Raw genomic sequence first — 15,844 nt, 5'->3', positions numbered from 1 at the left:
CCCAGCAGCTCAGAACTATCTGTGGCTGCTGCAGAAAGGTTGAACCTGTGAATGTTAAGTGCCTCCCTTAGGGAGGAAAATAAGGCCGGCTGATAAGTTAGTCAGCTGCAAATCCAACAAGTCCACATGAAGGCAGAGAGGGGTGAGGTGACGCGACACACACCACCTCTCCACCTCACGTCACACACTATCTCTGCTCTCTCGCTTCCACACAAACACACTCTCACAGGCAGACACATGATACACATCCCATACAGACAGAAATATGCACTCACAGACACACACGCACGCGCCAACGCTAACATACATGAAAAAAAGACAAAAGCAAACTTGCACACACACAATATACACAAAACAACCACACACACAAAGTGAATGCAGGCTCACTGATACAAACACTGACATATGAACCAGAAAAAGTGAAATCTTCCCATTTGACTAGAGCTGCAGACACGCCGCAGCTCGATAAATATAAATAAATAAAATGGCTGAGTGAAGACAGTGGAAATCAACCTGGATGCAGGCAGCGTGTCAACGTCTGCAGCTCCTGCTTGGCTACGCATGTCTGCTTCCCCCTCAACCCCCTCCTGCCTGGCCTACCTCCTTTCTTGCTAATTACAATTGATTTATTATGGACCAGGTAGCTTATCAGGTGCCCAGTGAAATTGCAATGGGTGTCTGAAGGCTGTGAGGAGGGGGTGTGGGGTGTTCAATGTCGAATGGCAAAATCAATTAGCATTGATTGGCAAAAGGTTCATTTTGCCAAAGAGGATGCAGTCGAAGGGGATTAAACTTCCCTGGCCCCCTGACAACTTTGATACAACACAATGGCTACTTTTCTAGCTGTGGTATAGTTAACAAGCTTTTGATAATATAACTACATTTTTTTTAACCCTGCAAACCATCTCTCAGTGTGGCTGTGGCTAGATTTCAAATCAGGCATCGACTAGTCAGGTCTAGCTAGGAAACAGATAGCATTGATCAAGTATCAGGGAGTGAAATCCCTCGCAAACTCGCATCTTAATCCTCATCATGAAGCCGACGCAGAATTCAGATCATCCTGCTTTAGGCTCTCGATGAAGGCTGGTCAACAGCTGGACAAAATGCAAGAAACACTCCTGAAAACCATAAATGTGAAGAGAGATGTGATTTGCTAGAACTCAAACAACGCTGACAGTGGCTTTACCTTGTCTTTATCACTGGGAAGCTGAAAATAAACTTCGACAGTCGCTGTTTGTCTTCTCTGGTAACCATTTTGGCCACCACGTGCTGCAGTATGTGCTGTACTAAAACTCTACTGGAGGGATGCAACACCATTCTTCAAAAAGACATTCCCTCATTTGGTGTTTTGATGATGGTGGTAGAGAGAGCGCTGTCTAACACATTGGTCCAAAATCCCCCATAGGTGTTCAACTGGGTTAGGAGTCGCATAATTTTCATACTCATCGGACCAATCAGTGCCCCCTCGTGCCCTGTGGATGGGGGCATTGTCATCCTGGAAAAGTGCACCCCCATCAGGATAGAAATGTTCCATCATAGGACAAAGGTCATCCCGCAGAACAACTTTGTATTGATTTGCCGCGACCCCTCTCTCTAAGCGGACAAGTGCACCCAAACCATGCCAGCAAAATGCCCCTCACAGCATAACAGAGCAGCCGGATCCCCTCACTGTAGGCGTCAGGCATTCAGGCCTGTATCATTCTCTTGGTGTATGCCACACATGCACTTGCCAACTTGTCGAGAATATGGTGGAGGATGACTCATCCGACCATATCACTTTTTTTGCATTGACATTCTCAGTCACCTGAGTTGCTCTTCTGTTTTTCCCCACATATCCCGTTAATGCACATGCATCACGGTCATCACGTGTGCGCTGTTGACCACAAAACTCTATTTACCGATGCCTTTCCCGTAGATCTAGATGCAGATGTCACAACAAAGGAATCCTCATTCAAAGTCACTTAGCTTTTTTCTACTTGCCATCTTGATACAAATTCAGAATCAGCTGGGCCTGATCAGTATTTTTATACGTACCACAGAGAATGATTGGATGTTAATTGCTTAATTGTACCATGAAGTGCACCTGTGTGGAAGCATCTGCATTTTTTATGTTTCTTCACTCATTTATTCAGGTTTTTCCTTTAATTTGTCAACCGCCTGTGACAAATTAAAACAAGTCAGCCACTGGATGAACAAAATTAAGCGAATTGAATAAACGGAGATTTCTGTACTGATTGTTGTTTTTTTTTGCTTCACATTTTTAATCAGTAACATACCGAGTAGAATATTCTAACTGGCTATTTTTCAGTGGAACTGGTGGTTGAAAATGCATCTAATGGCACAACATTAAGAGTTGGACATTTAAACTAAATTTACATACTGAAAGTGAGATTTTGTTCTACAGTGAAACAGAGATATGAATCTATACATCTCTCCTACCTGATACCTGCAGACATTAAATTCAAAGACCTCAGTGAGACTCACTGAGAGAGTGTGCGTCTTACCCTCGATGGCCAGCATGGCTCTCAGCTCTCTGTTCAGCAGTTCGAAGCGTCTCTCCAGATCGTGCTCCTTCTCCCTGTGGCAAGTTAAAGGGAGAGAGAGAGAGAAAAAAAAAAAACACACACAACAAAGTTCATCAATATGTTAATGACTAAATCATTAAGCACTTAAAGAAACCTGCAATAAACATCGATTCAGCTACTCGCCAGAACCTTCTCCGGCTTCGCATTAATCTACTGCAAATAACTGATACACATACCGTGCTCACACAGCCCTGTGTCAATGTGTGTGTTTGTGTGTGAGGAAAGAAAAAGGAATATAAGTAGAGAAGAAAGGTGGTGAACATGTTTAAGATGAAAAAGACTAAGAAATAAATGCATATCTATGGACATGGCGTGGGTGTGTTGCCCTGTATTTGTGTGTATGCATGGGCATATGTGGTTTGTGTGTGTGTGTGTGTGTGTGTGTGTGTGTATGCAGTACAAATTGAATTCTTTCCTCTTTCAGCCATATTAAAAAATGAGCTAATTCGGTCCCTAATAGAATTTGTCCTTCACAGGCGCCTTTTCTCTTGGCCTCCACAAAGAGAGAACAGAAAGGGCTAATAATCAGCCCTTCTGTCAATTGGCCACTTTAAAAGCCCCCTTTCCCACGATATAATGTGATTATGAATACTTCAATCTCTCCTCCTTGCACACTTTGAAATCCCAACAGCTGCAAATGAAGAAAAAAGGCAGCCTGTAAGTGTGTATGGGTGTGTGTGTGTGTGTGTGTGTATGTCCCCACCTGTCGCAGCTGACCAAATACAAAGAGACTAGCGATAGAGTGATGATCGCCACATTTCTATCGATTTCATATTCAGTCTACATGTAAATCAATGAGCGGATAGACAGAGGGGGTGAATGGAGTGGTAAGTACACTCCCGCCCTGGGTAGCTTCAATGGAATAGAGGTTTGATGTTTCCAGGTTTTTAATCCTTCTCTGTGCATGAACATATTTAGAAAAACAAACAGGTGCTAATGGAGGCCACCTAGCTGTTTCCACTCATAGAAAATGCTTTCATTTGACCATAAAAAGGAAAGGATGTTGGGGTACATACAGCAGAGAGAGCTGGTTCTGTCTTCTGATGAGGGCATTCTTCTTGTTGACCAGCATGAACCACTCCTGCATCATGGCCTCCTCCTCCTCCTTGTTGTTTCCTGAAGAGCACGCACACAAAGACAGACACACACACACAGACAGAAAAACAAGCAGAGTTACACATATGTACACCTTTTCAATAATATCAAAAGCTTTTAATATTTATTCCTCAGCTGTATCCTTGCACCCTTTTAACATCATACCGGTTTTACGTTGATTGTTCAATACACAGTAAAAGTAGAGTATGACAACATCAGTTACAGTAGACTGAACCTGACAGAAAAAAGGTCACTTTTCTGCCACTGACTGTGTCTGCAAATAAGAAAATTAGAGCATACAGTGTATACTAGTGTAGAAGCCAACACACACATGAAAGAGATGAAGCAGATAAATGACTCAGTTAAGTCCTTTCGCCACTGCAGAGTCAGTATGTCCACCAGATATTTATGTGTGTATGTGTGCGTGTAAATACACTGCTCACTTATATTCCTTGTGTAAACATTCACATACTTCACACCACGTCTTCACAACGTCAATACAGCTTCAACTGGGGCGGGATTAACTCAGCGATTACCTTCGAGCGCCTTTACAGAGTGGAGCCTCTCACTGTAGGGCAATACATATCCCACCAATCACTCAGTGGGCCTTCAAAAAAACCACGTCTCTGGGACTCTCTGACACTTAGTGTAATACCTGCTCAACACACGGAGAGCTAGCAAGGCTCAGATGCATGGCTAATGTAAGCTTTGCCCACGCCTGGGGCTAAAGCTCTATGCTGTAACTTACTTACAAGGTACAACAGGATGGGCACAACTGATATGGAGACAGCACATCGAATGGAAACCTTCAAATTTTAGCTCCATCGGTCATGTTTGACCTGGAAAAAAGACTAAAAAAAGGGCCCGTCGGGCTGACATCAACTAGGCATCTGCAGGTTACCTCAGAATGATGAATTCAAAATAATAATTTAGATTGTAGTTTCTATGATTTTAAGACCAGTTATTAAAAAATTATTTTACTGCAGTTTGGTGTCAAAGTAATTAAATTTCAAACATAATACACCACCACCCAAAAGTGAAATAACAGGACTGGAACCTTCTGTCGCTCCGAAATTGATTTACATGTGTTTTGATGGAGAGCCTAGCAAGAGAACACAATAGAATCTAACTTATTTAAGTTCTCTGGTGCTGTTTATTGCTTTTTTAAACAATGGTACGGTTGGTAAAAAGCTGTAAAAGAGCCCTAATTAATACATTTTGCACAGTTAACAGACACAAAAATGTTGGTTTTGTATTATCAAGACAAAATCTTTGATCATATATGTGAATTTATATCAAATTAATGTAGTTAAATAAAAGGATTTGGCTTTTAAATTTATTAACATGTTACATTATTTCCTTAATCCCTGCTATTATTAAAAATGGAATCTAAAATGATAATAATGTCATACATGATCAGTAGAGGAGTCTTTCCGGATTAAACAGAAAACTACCTTAAATTACCCTGTTTTTGAGTTTGACAGGATGGACAGCAGAAAAATTAGTACTGTAAATACCTGGTATGAGATGTAGCTAAATGTCAGTGCTTTAAACCTGACATGTAGGGTTTTATAAAATACTATCTAATTCAAAGTCTCTTTGTTTTGCGTTCTGGAAAGACACTTCTTCTGAGAAGGTCACGTGTATTAGAAACCTAAATATAATTTATTCTTCACGACTGAGTTTTTCTACACAGATCACTTGTATATTTTGCTGTGTGGTCAGTTCACTTAGCACGGTTTGTGTCTATATTTGGGCTGTAAGCTTTGTGGCGCTGGAGGCCAGTTAAACAGTGACGACAGTATTAATCTGACACTCAGTACGTCTGTGAGGAGAAGAAATGGATGAAAACAGAGGACGTGAGATGAAAGATCATTTTAGGGCTTATGTTATTATCGCTTGCTGTTTTTTTCTGCATTTCTCAAGAGGAAGGTTTAATAACCGGAAAGCTAGGACAGGCATCATAACAGTATTAACACTAAGACGACATTTCATACTACCTATTAATTGGCGGTCCTCTAAATAGTAAGAAAGGCACTGTTGCGCTGTCTAGTGGAAGAAAAAAAACCCCTGTATGCCAAGTTGTGATATTTTTCATATTTTTTCTATTTTATTCCTGTTTTATACAGAAAACATTCCCTAGAGAATTGAGAAAAAAGGCTTTTGCACTCATTCTTTCTGACGGATCGAACATCGGTGATGTAGCGTTTTAAGCTCATTATACTCATGCTTTTATTGTAAGACTTTCTGGATAAGAGTGTCAGCCAAAGACCTTGAATAAACTAAAGACAACAGATTTGGGGCATTATGGGCAACTGAATATGATCACAATCTGTGCAAAAGTAACTGACTAAGCTGCTCACGACCAAAGAAAACAAAGAGAAATGCGTCTTTTTCTGTCAAACACACAAACCACTGCTCATTGCAGAAGAGAGGGAGTATTTGGCCGCTGCGTCATTGACGACAGAAGGAAGGCCCGTGGATGTGTGCGCGGACACCGGTGAGTGTGTGGACATTTGTGATACTCTGAGCCAGCAGATATATGTAATTTCATTTAGGAGGATGTAGCGGGGAGGAGGGGAGAGAGGGAAGAAAAAAAAAAGAATGTGCGAATGAAAGAAAGCTTCAGGATTTAGTGGAATCGGGGGCTCGTGGATTACTGTAGTCAACTTTGAAACGGACGACACTCGGAGGGGGGATAAAGCCGGTGCTGACAGGTCATTGTGCTGCCTCGAAGTCAAATAAAACAAGCAAATAATAATGGCAAATATTAAGCTCCTGTGACATTGTGGCGAGGCGGGCTAGAAGACGAGGGGGGATTATAAAGCTATATCCCCCACCGCTAGCCAGCCAGCAGCTACCAGCAGCTACCGCATTTTATGAAAGGAGAGAGGGGAGGTGAAGGGAGGGAAGAAAGGATAGGAGGAGAGGGAAGAGAAAGGCAGGAAGGTCAGAGGAAAGGTAGTAGAGGAAGGATAAAGGACAGGAGGGAGGAGAAAGAAGGGAAGGAAGGGTAGAAGGAAGGAGAAAGGGAGAGATGAACAACAGATGGACAGAGGGGAAAATGTGAATGTGGAAGTGAAATGGGATAACTGGAGGAGGGAGGGACTGAGGGAGGGAATAAGGGCATGCAGGTGAGCAATTTCAAGGCAGAGAAAGAGAGGAGGAGATGGAAGGATGGAGGCAGGACGAGTGGCGCAGGATGCTTGAAAGCTGCTCAGCACCCTCCTCCCTTCACTCAACCTCTCCAGGGTTGAACTCTGACCTCCAGATACTACCTGCCTCTTAAAGAGACAGGTGTGTCTGCAGTTTGTCTGACTAAGTAGAGTTATATTTGTTTATTTATGATTGGGAGCCAACATTTTACTACACATTAAAATTAAGTATGAGAGAACAGCCAGGATAAGGACATTTTGCAGTTGAGATTAAATTTTTAATTTGCTTTCTTTGGGTAGTACCATTCAAAATTTAAATACTGGTATTATAAAAATTATTTACGTTTCTTCCTGTTGAATTTAATACTGCACTGCAACTAACAAGTACTTGCATTAGTGATTATTCTGTTGTTTACTGAGTGTTTGTTTGTCTTTTATTCAGTCTCTAAAATGTCAGAAAATAGTGAGAAATGGCCATCTCAATTTCCTAGAGCCACATGGCACATCTTCAAATTGCTTGTTTTGTCCAAACCCATAGTTCAAATCCCAGATATATTTATACCCCAATCATTCGACAAATGTAGCACTAATGTTTGAATAATTAAATCAGTTCATTAGCTTTATGTTACTGAAATTACTGAAAGGTACAGAAAAAATAGACAACATACAGTAAAATTAATTAAAAGCAATGCCTGTTACTGATTTATATATGTAGAAGGGCTACTGAAGAGCTGTATTCTGTTGCCCAATGTATAAATTAAGGCTCTAATGCAGGGTTGGGGGTTTGATTCCCACTGGGATAACCCTTTTTCTAAATGTGTATCCACTCGCTGTACTGTAATGAGTGCGTCCATCAAATGGCATATGTTGAGAGTGACAACAACAGAGAAGAAACTGCTGAACGTTGTGTTGTCTGAAGACAAATGGTGTAAATATCCCTGGCAAGCAGCACTAACACTGTGTCTGAATCCAGCCTTGGCTCTGAGACGCTGTGGATCCATGCTGGCTCTCAGGGGGCCATCTTGGATCAAAGCATCTGGCGGTTTGGCAGGTTGCATTCTGGGTCTTGCTGCCTGCCTTACACGCCATTTCTCAGTGCTCAACACAGAGCAGGGCAGAGCAGAAACAGGCCAAAATCTACTGAGACTGAAGCAATAAATTTGGCATTGGTACAATGTTTGATCAGGACATCAAAGGATTAGTGAAATATGTCTGATCGAGATACACTAGGTTTCCCTACCTACGGGAAACTTTATCATCATTAATATCATGTGTAGTGTTACCTCAGCTATCGATGTGGCTGCGATGGTGAGAAACACACAAGATACAATCAACTCAGACACATATACACACACACATACAAGAATGATAAAACTGATACACACACACATGCCGACAACATCTCAATCTGATTGCCTGTCTCCTTCTTCTCTTGTTTCACTTTCTCTATCTCACACACATGAACACAACCAGGATTCAATGACATGTACTGCAGTATGTGGAGGGAGACTTATCCTTGAGGCATGAAAAAAAGGCTGGTTTGCATGGGTCAATGTGTGATTGTATGCATCCATAAGAGGGACACAGAGAGAGAAAAATAAAGAAATAAAACAGAGAGAAGACAGAGCCTCTATAGCCAAATAAGATTAAAATAGTTATCTTGGCCACTGTTCCATTCAGTGTAGATAGGAATAATGAAACCCACCCTGAGGTGGTCAAACCGCTGCTGCTGGTGGCCTGCGCTGGTTTTTAATTAATTGTGTACTGTTACTATGCTAGCTCTCCCTAAATGCATGCAAGGAGTGGTTGCAGTGAGTAAATATTGATTGATTTAACTGTATTTTCAGTGGACTATTTTGATTTGCTTAGGTGCCCAAGGCTGACAAGTATGCAACCAGCAGTAAGATAGTACAGTTCATTTTGTCATACTTCATAAAGAAGCACAAAAAAGACTGGGGAATCTGTACAGCAGATACATAGCTTCTTCTCGTACAAAGAGTTTGATGCTAACATTACAAGTTTTGAGTTAAGCAACTTTATTGTTGCTTGGGACTAGAGCAGTTACGAAAAAGTGCACTGTTGAAGTAAGACTGCAATTAATTATTATTTTCACAATCAATTATCTGTTAAATGAATCTTTTCATCTATGAGTTGTCAGAAAGTAGTGAAAAATGCCCATCGTAATTTCCTAGAGGCCAAGATGATATATTCAAATTGTTGCCTGAACAATAGTTCAAAACCGAAAACTAGTTAATTTACAAATATATAAAACAGAGAAGGGCAGAAAATCCTCACAATTGAGAAGCTAGAAACAGAAAATGATTAACATTTTTGCTTAATAAATGACTTCAATGATTAACTGATAATGAAAATTGTTGGCAATTCAATTTCTGTCATTCAACTAATTGATAAATCCACTAATTGCTTCAGCACTAAGTTGCAGGGGTCGATACTTTGACCTTCCTGTTATGAGAGGACCTTTGACAGGTAAGCCATCTGGCCACGTATGAACTACAGGTATTTGTTTCATTATTATGAAATTCGGTAACTGGATAAGCCGGAAATCCTACATTTGTCTTCCCTTGAGAAACTTATTCTATTTCTGCTTTGAAGGAGCGAGCTTGGATAACAGGGCAAAACGAATGAGACAGAAGGAGAAAAACATTAAAAGCTGTGATCACAGCACGTTCATCTCATTTCTTATCCCACCATTTTGCCATTTAATCCAATAGCTGCTAATCCAATTTGTCTATCAGACATGTAAAAAGGCGGGTGGGGAGGAGAAAGAAGAGGAGGAGGGAAAGGGAGGAGATACAGCTAAACTTGTCTTCTGTGTCCAAGTCACTTTCTGAATTGCAGTTTATTTAGGGACGAGCTGCACTTGTGTCTCTCCCATCGTTCTCTGCATCCGACCGTCAAGCCCGTCTGATATCAGCGGGGATCAGGGAAGATGAAAGCCAAAGACGCGTGAAAAGAAATGAGAAAAGCGGGAATAAAAAGAACAGGATGAACATTGTTTCCTGTGATTAGGTAAGAGCTCGTTAAAAGGCTGTCACAGCAGCGATGTGAATATGCATGACAGGGGCTGGCCTACTCAGAGAGGTCTGTGGCGAGGACTGGAGGGGGGAATTGTGCGTAAGTAGCCTACTGAAGACTTGATTTAATTAATGTGAGTAGAGGAGTGTCTTGTTAGCAAGGAGACAGAGAGAGACTGAGAGTGTGGCTTGTAAGAGAGGAAGGTTAGGGTGATTGCGGATTCGGCTTTGGACAGAAACCATAATCTAAAACCTGCAGTAGGGCTGTTCTTTCATGCTGGAGGAAATTTTCATTTATGGCAAAATCAATCAAACCAAATTCCCCTTCCCTCTCTTCTTTGCCTTTCTTCCAGTGTTGCTCATTAAAAAATGGAATCACATTTTTTTTAAAGTTCAGTTAAGGCTCTTATTCAGAGTGATGTAGACTGAATGCAACAGTTGCTACAAATCCCAACTCAGCAATATTACAACACCTGTGATATGTGAAAGAATCAACCCTTCCCCCAGTCTTTACTCTACATTGCACATGTGAGTTCTCCTGCTCTGTCCTATTCTATTCTGCTCTCTACTGGAGTGGTGCTGAGGGCTATTTCTTCCAGGGAGGCTTGTACGAGGCCTTTTTAGCTGCCCTCAATGGCACAATGGTCCCAGCATATAGAACAGATTCCTGCTTTATTGAACCTGTGTATAATGTCTGGTGAATGGAACACATTAACCGATTCACACTCACCTCTTTCCCTCCCCCGGATAGCAAAAGGAGAAAAGTAAAATAAGAAAAAAGAAAGAAAGAAAGGCGAAAAAAATCTCCTCTCACACTGAGGCATAATGACTGCCTTTTCCACCGGTGTCATTTGTCAACCACTGCTTGCTTTACAACTTACAAAAGAGGTAACAGTAGGGGAGAGAGCAGGAGAAGCAGGAGTGGGGTGTGACTGAAGGGCAGAGGCGTGAATTTGGTATTTTCCATAGTCATAAGTGGGGCTGCATACTTGTTTTTTTTCTAATTACTCTGTGTATTAACAGTGGAGCTCCATTTTTCTGCCATTACGTTGATGGGGAATGAAACAGCAAAACATGCAGAGCTTCTGAATTAATTATGTATGATCTTATACAATGATTTTGTTTCCATAATAAATAATCACAGGAAATCAGAAATATATAAAATGGAAGTGCCATCAAAAAAAACCCACTGAGGCTAATCAGTGTTTGACATTAATACCTAGTGTAGTGCCATTGGTTTATCAAATAAAGGAAACATTTAACCCGGGGCAAAATGGCTTACCTGCCACAGAGGTCAATGACTATTATGTGGAAACCAGTTAGGTTCTTGCCGGCCAGTGTAAACTGACCACAAGTCAGACAAATCAAAGCACAGCTGCACCTCAATATCTGCAAAATGTCCTAATACTGGTAATGATGATACAATATACACATTATTAATTTAAAATGCTACATCTACTGCACATAATATGCTAGCCTGTTAATATAATAAAGACATAAAACATAAAAAAAAATCTGAGTACCAAATTTCTAGGAAATACGTTTAATTATTACCATGGCTTTAATTATTAATGGGGTTAGCTTCAGGCAACAGATGCACTTTGGTAAATGTTAGCGAAATACTCTGGTTTTGGATAAAACAAACAAAAAACGTGCTGTCTTGTGCTTCAAGTCAACGTTGACTTTTCCAATATTTAAACAAGACCGCAGTTTTCCTAACTTTAACCATAACCAAATTTGTTGAATGCAGAAACAAAACTGTAAAAATGTTAACCATGCTTTAGTTGCTATGAGCAGATACTGTTGGAAAACAAATGAAATGTAAACAAAAATTTTGCATGAATATTCTGTATAAATATTTTCAGTTACATTCATTAAAATGTTTCCTCATTATGTTAATAAAACTAAATGCAGCGGCATTCGTTTTTCTCACCAAGTGTTTGCTTTTGGTCATTAGTGCCATATAGATATAAAGAGACAAGGCTGGACACTTAAGTATTTTCTAACTTCAGGGACAACAGTTAATTTCAGACAGATACCAACAATCATGAAAATTATTGCTGCTTGTAATATCGTGCCAAAGTGAGTGCCATTATCATACAGCCTTGATTGTGAGCACTGTTTTAGGGGGAGATGAACTATGGACGGCAGTAGGTAGGATTGCCAAAGCCTTTTTTAATGAGCAGGATAGTGTACATTTGGAGCTCATAGCATGTCACTCTTTGAACATTTGTCTTCTGAGACCATTTTAAACAAAGATGATATGTTTGTCGTGCTAATATGTTTCCTCCTCTCATCCTCCTCTTTTCTAAACACACACACAACCTCACTCTCCTCTGCTGGCTATAAGCATAGTATACAGAAACACGCACGCACGCACGCACGCACGCACGGCAAACATGTTTGACCTCAGAGCTAACAGTAGACCAACCACCAGACACTTTTCATTCCTCCACCTCAGAGGTTAAGGAGGGGTGAGGGCTCGGGCAAACAGTTCACATAATAGACTGACTCTGGAGATGAAATGTTCATATTAGGAGGCTTCACTTTGTACACACACACACACACACACACACACACACACACACACACACACACACACACACACACACACACACACACACACACACACACACACACACACACACACACACACACACACACACACACTTTGTGTTGCTTGTACAGAGAGATGAAGAGTGTATTTGCATGAGAGAAGTCATTTATGCAGCTTTCTCTCTCTCACTCCTAATTTAGCTCTTCTCCTCTTTCAAATTGCTCATTTTAATTAAATAAATTAAACGTGCTTATGAGTTATACTTAAGTATTTGATTCTTTAATTGTATATGAAATCAAGTGACTAAAATGGGGTCAGATTAAAGAAAAACAAATGCCATTCCTGGAATGCATTTCTCAGTCTAGCAAAGCCAGCCAAGCCGTGACAATCAGACAAAAATACACTCCTCCTCCTCAACACCTGCCCCCACCGACATCTCCTCCCTCCCCTACCTCCCCCCACTCCATCAAATTGTGTTTTTGCTACAAATCAATAAACATTATCAGAGAGTGGCAGACTATGGGCTGGTGGAGGCAGCCTAGTCTGTTAAAGCCCAGACCGCCCTGTCTCTATCACAGCCTGGGTGAGAAGGCCAGGAGGAAACAGACACACGCACATAAGAGAAAGGTAGACTACATGAGTGCACAAACGCACACACACAAATAAAAGCAACAGGGACTTGTAAAAAACATAAGAGAGAAGCAGCATATACACAGACATGCTTGATGATCCAAGAGCAAGTCTTTGCTGCATGTACAGTCCTTCAGGGAGCGATTTTATGCATCCATACATACAGAAACACAGACAGTGGAAAACAATCCAACTGAGCAGACTGGAAAAGAAACGAACAGCAGTGAAGCATTAAGGTGTTTAACAATAATCCTAACAGTACAGCACAGGCTGTGTTGACCATGCCACTCAACGTCAATAAGAAATTAAAAGGAAAAAAAAAAAAAAAAAATTGCAGTCTATGACGCCAACAGCGACTTTAAACACTCCCTAACCCATTAGGCCGCTGTATCACCACTCCATGCTTGTCAGCTCGCTTTAGCTTTAGCGTCAGAAATCCCTGCTCTCTCCAACGCTCTACAAGAACCATTAAACTGAGCTCTAAATAAAATGATTTTCAACCTGTCCCCACTTAGCTTGGGGCTGAAAAAGGAAAATCAGGGGGCCTGCCATACACCATTTCTCAATTACCTTTCTCATTATTGTCACCCGTGTTCATTACTACTATTATCAACATCCCTTTTCTGTTGCACCCCCCCCCCCACTTTAGGCCAGCTTAGGCCGTTGTGGCTGTCGTGTTGGATGAAGAGAAGGAAGAAAGCGGCAGAATCGAGAGCTTTCTGCAAGGCCAGAGCACTTCAGGTAATTAATATAGCAAGAGGGGGCAGATGAGAGGAGACGGAGAATATGTGAGTGTATGTACGCCTGTGTGTGTTTTTGCTGAAATGCCTGATTGGGGAGCTCACCTGCCGATACCCCCTAAAAGGTATTTCATTAGCGAGCCTTTTACCATACAAGCAGAGGAACAAAGCATCGGTTACGCCTGTCTCCACTCCAACTCAACGGGGCCCTACAGGACGCCCGTAGCTGTGTGTGGGAAGAGCAAAGAAGAGTGGAGGAGCAGAGAGGAGAGGCGAGGAGAGGCTATCCCCGTTCATAATCTCATGACAAAAGGCAAAAAGGCATCATCCTATTAACAGCGTGATCTTCACCAGCTCATGCTAGCTCCTTTCCACAGGGGGCTCTCTTTTATTATTAAGGTGAGTGGGTGATAGGGAGTAGGAAAGGCGCCCGGTGCCTCCCTATTAGCTCTGGAACAAGAAGAGGTATGATGGGGGAGAGGAGAGAGGAGTGACCCCATGCTAGGGTCCTGCTTGGAGTCTTTTTCTATTCTTCACAATTAGAGTCTTTGCTTGGACCTTTGGGGGCTGGCTTCTATTAGGCTTCAGTGAAACAACACAAAGTGGGAGAGTTTCTTCAATCAAACACCTCAACACAAGCGGTGATGCTCACTGGGAAAACATCCCCAGCTCGAACCTGTTAAAACTCATTTGGAGATGGCTCACCCCACTCCACAGCCCCCCCATAACATTTATAATGTTAGGGATTAGCCATTAAGGGAGTGCTTGCTTAAAATAATTTTGAAATGAATGAGTCCTAATGATGCTAAAAAAGTTAAAAAAAGGTCAAGATTCAATTCTCAGTGGCTGAAATGTACATTCACAGTAATGCTGTGTACAGAAAGCATGTGCATTTACGTGGATATTTTTTGTTTTCTGGTGCATCGGCATAAAAAGTCCTGTAGATTTTGATCGATGCTCCAGAAAGCAAATCCTGTACGTGTGGCTGGTCACACTGTAGTTGTTTACGATGAAATTCCTAAAACACATTTTTCTGCTCCTTTCTAACTCTAGAATCTGCGGAGCTTGTACAGCATGTTGGCTCTGTGCTACCAGGACGTTAAATCAGATTGGACAGACGCAACGTCTTGTGTTAGCGTTTGCATCTTTTCAACGACTTCAACAGGTGTTAAAGTTAACGAAAAAAGACTTCAAGTATTAAAAAGTTAGGGTAAAGGGAAATTTTTGCACTAAGGTGGGTATCCAACAGCTGCATTGCTAAAACAGACAGTGTGTGTATGTGTGTGGGAGAGAGAGGGAGAGAGATATTGAGATTGAGTGAGGGAAAGAGAGATTAGTCTGTTTTTCTGTTTGAGTGTTTTGTTTTCTGCTCAGTGGGGAGGCTTGCCTCTAGCCTCGGGTTACACAGGGGAATTGTGGGGGGAAAAAAAGTAGCCTAGGCTGTGTTTGTGAATGACAGCCATGGCAGGCCTGGTGTTACAATGTGCTGAAGAGGTGAAACTGCTTATCACAAATACTCACAGAAACCAAAGAATACTTCCTTCTCACACTGAATTCAACTTCGTTCATAAAGTATTAAATACGTTTTTCTTCTTTGAGAAAATACCCTCATCACTTCCTTACTTTTTGCTTAGGTATCTTAACTGATCACATTACAGTCACCTGAAAATGTTGGACTAATTCCACCTTTGACATTATAACTGGTTGTCTGTAGCTAAGTTAAAAATACATTTAGGATGTTGGTATCATAGAGACTGAAGCTTATGCTGCAGTTGACCATGTTCCAAGGGCTTGATCAGTAAACATACAAACATAAAAGTCCTACTCAGTTCTGAGTGCCAGGCCAAATTGTGTCAGCACAATGACCAGTGTAAATTTTGCTTGTTTATACACCCACACTAAAATATCAAGCAACGATTTGGACATCCCAGAAGGAGGTACATTAAATAAGGATATGTAACATGAAGAGCTACAAGGCTTCAAGGAGCGATTTTAACAAAACAAAAAAAGACCAAAACAAAAGCCCTTATTTTGCTTTTTAAATATG

The 15,844-nt window shown here is 41.3% G+C and overlaps 1 protein-coding gene across 7 annotated transcripts in view; it reads right to left on the bottom strand.

Annotated features, from left to right (window-relative positions):
- Positions 1 to 15,844, bottom strand: part of ehbp1 (EH domain binding protein 1) — a 150,247-nt gene that overhangs the window by 8,206 nt on the left and 126,197 nt on the right. For all 7 annotated transcript variants that reach the window (XM_040139339.1, XM_040139342.1, XM_040139343.1 and 4 more), the window contains 2 exons: positions 3,602 to 3,701; positions 2,505 to 2,578 (listed from right to left, as the gene is read on the bottom strand). In XM_040139339.1, coding sequence (XP_039995273.1) covers positions 2,505 to 2,578; positions 3,602 to 3,701 — 174 coding nt within the window. The remainder of the gene's footprint in view (positions 1 to 2,504; positions 2,579 to 3,601; positions 3,702 to 15,844) is intronic.

This window comes from Xiphias gladius, chromosome 11 (genome assembly GCF_016859285.1).
Source record: "Xiphias gladius isolate SHS-SW01 ecotype Sanya breed wild chromosome 11, ASM1685928v1, whole genome shotgun sequence".
Lineage (NCBI taxonomy): Eukaryota > Metazoa > Chordata > Actinopteri > Istiophoriformes > Xiphiidae > Xiphias > Xiphias gladius.
Note: the sequence above shows the minus strand (reverse complement) of the source record. Positions and strands in the feature narration are given on the sequence as shown.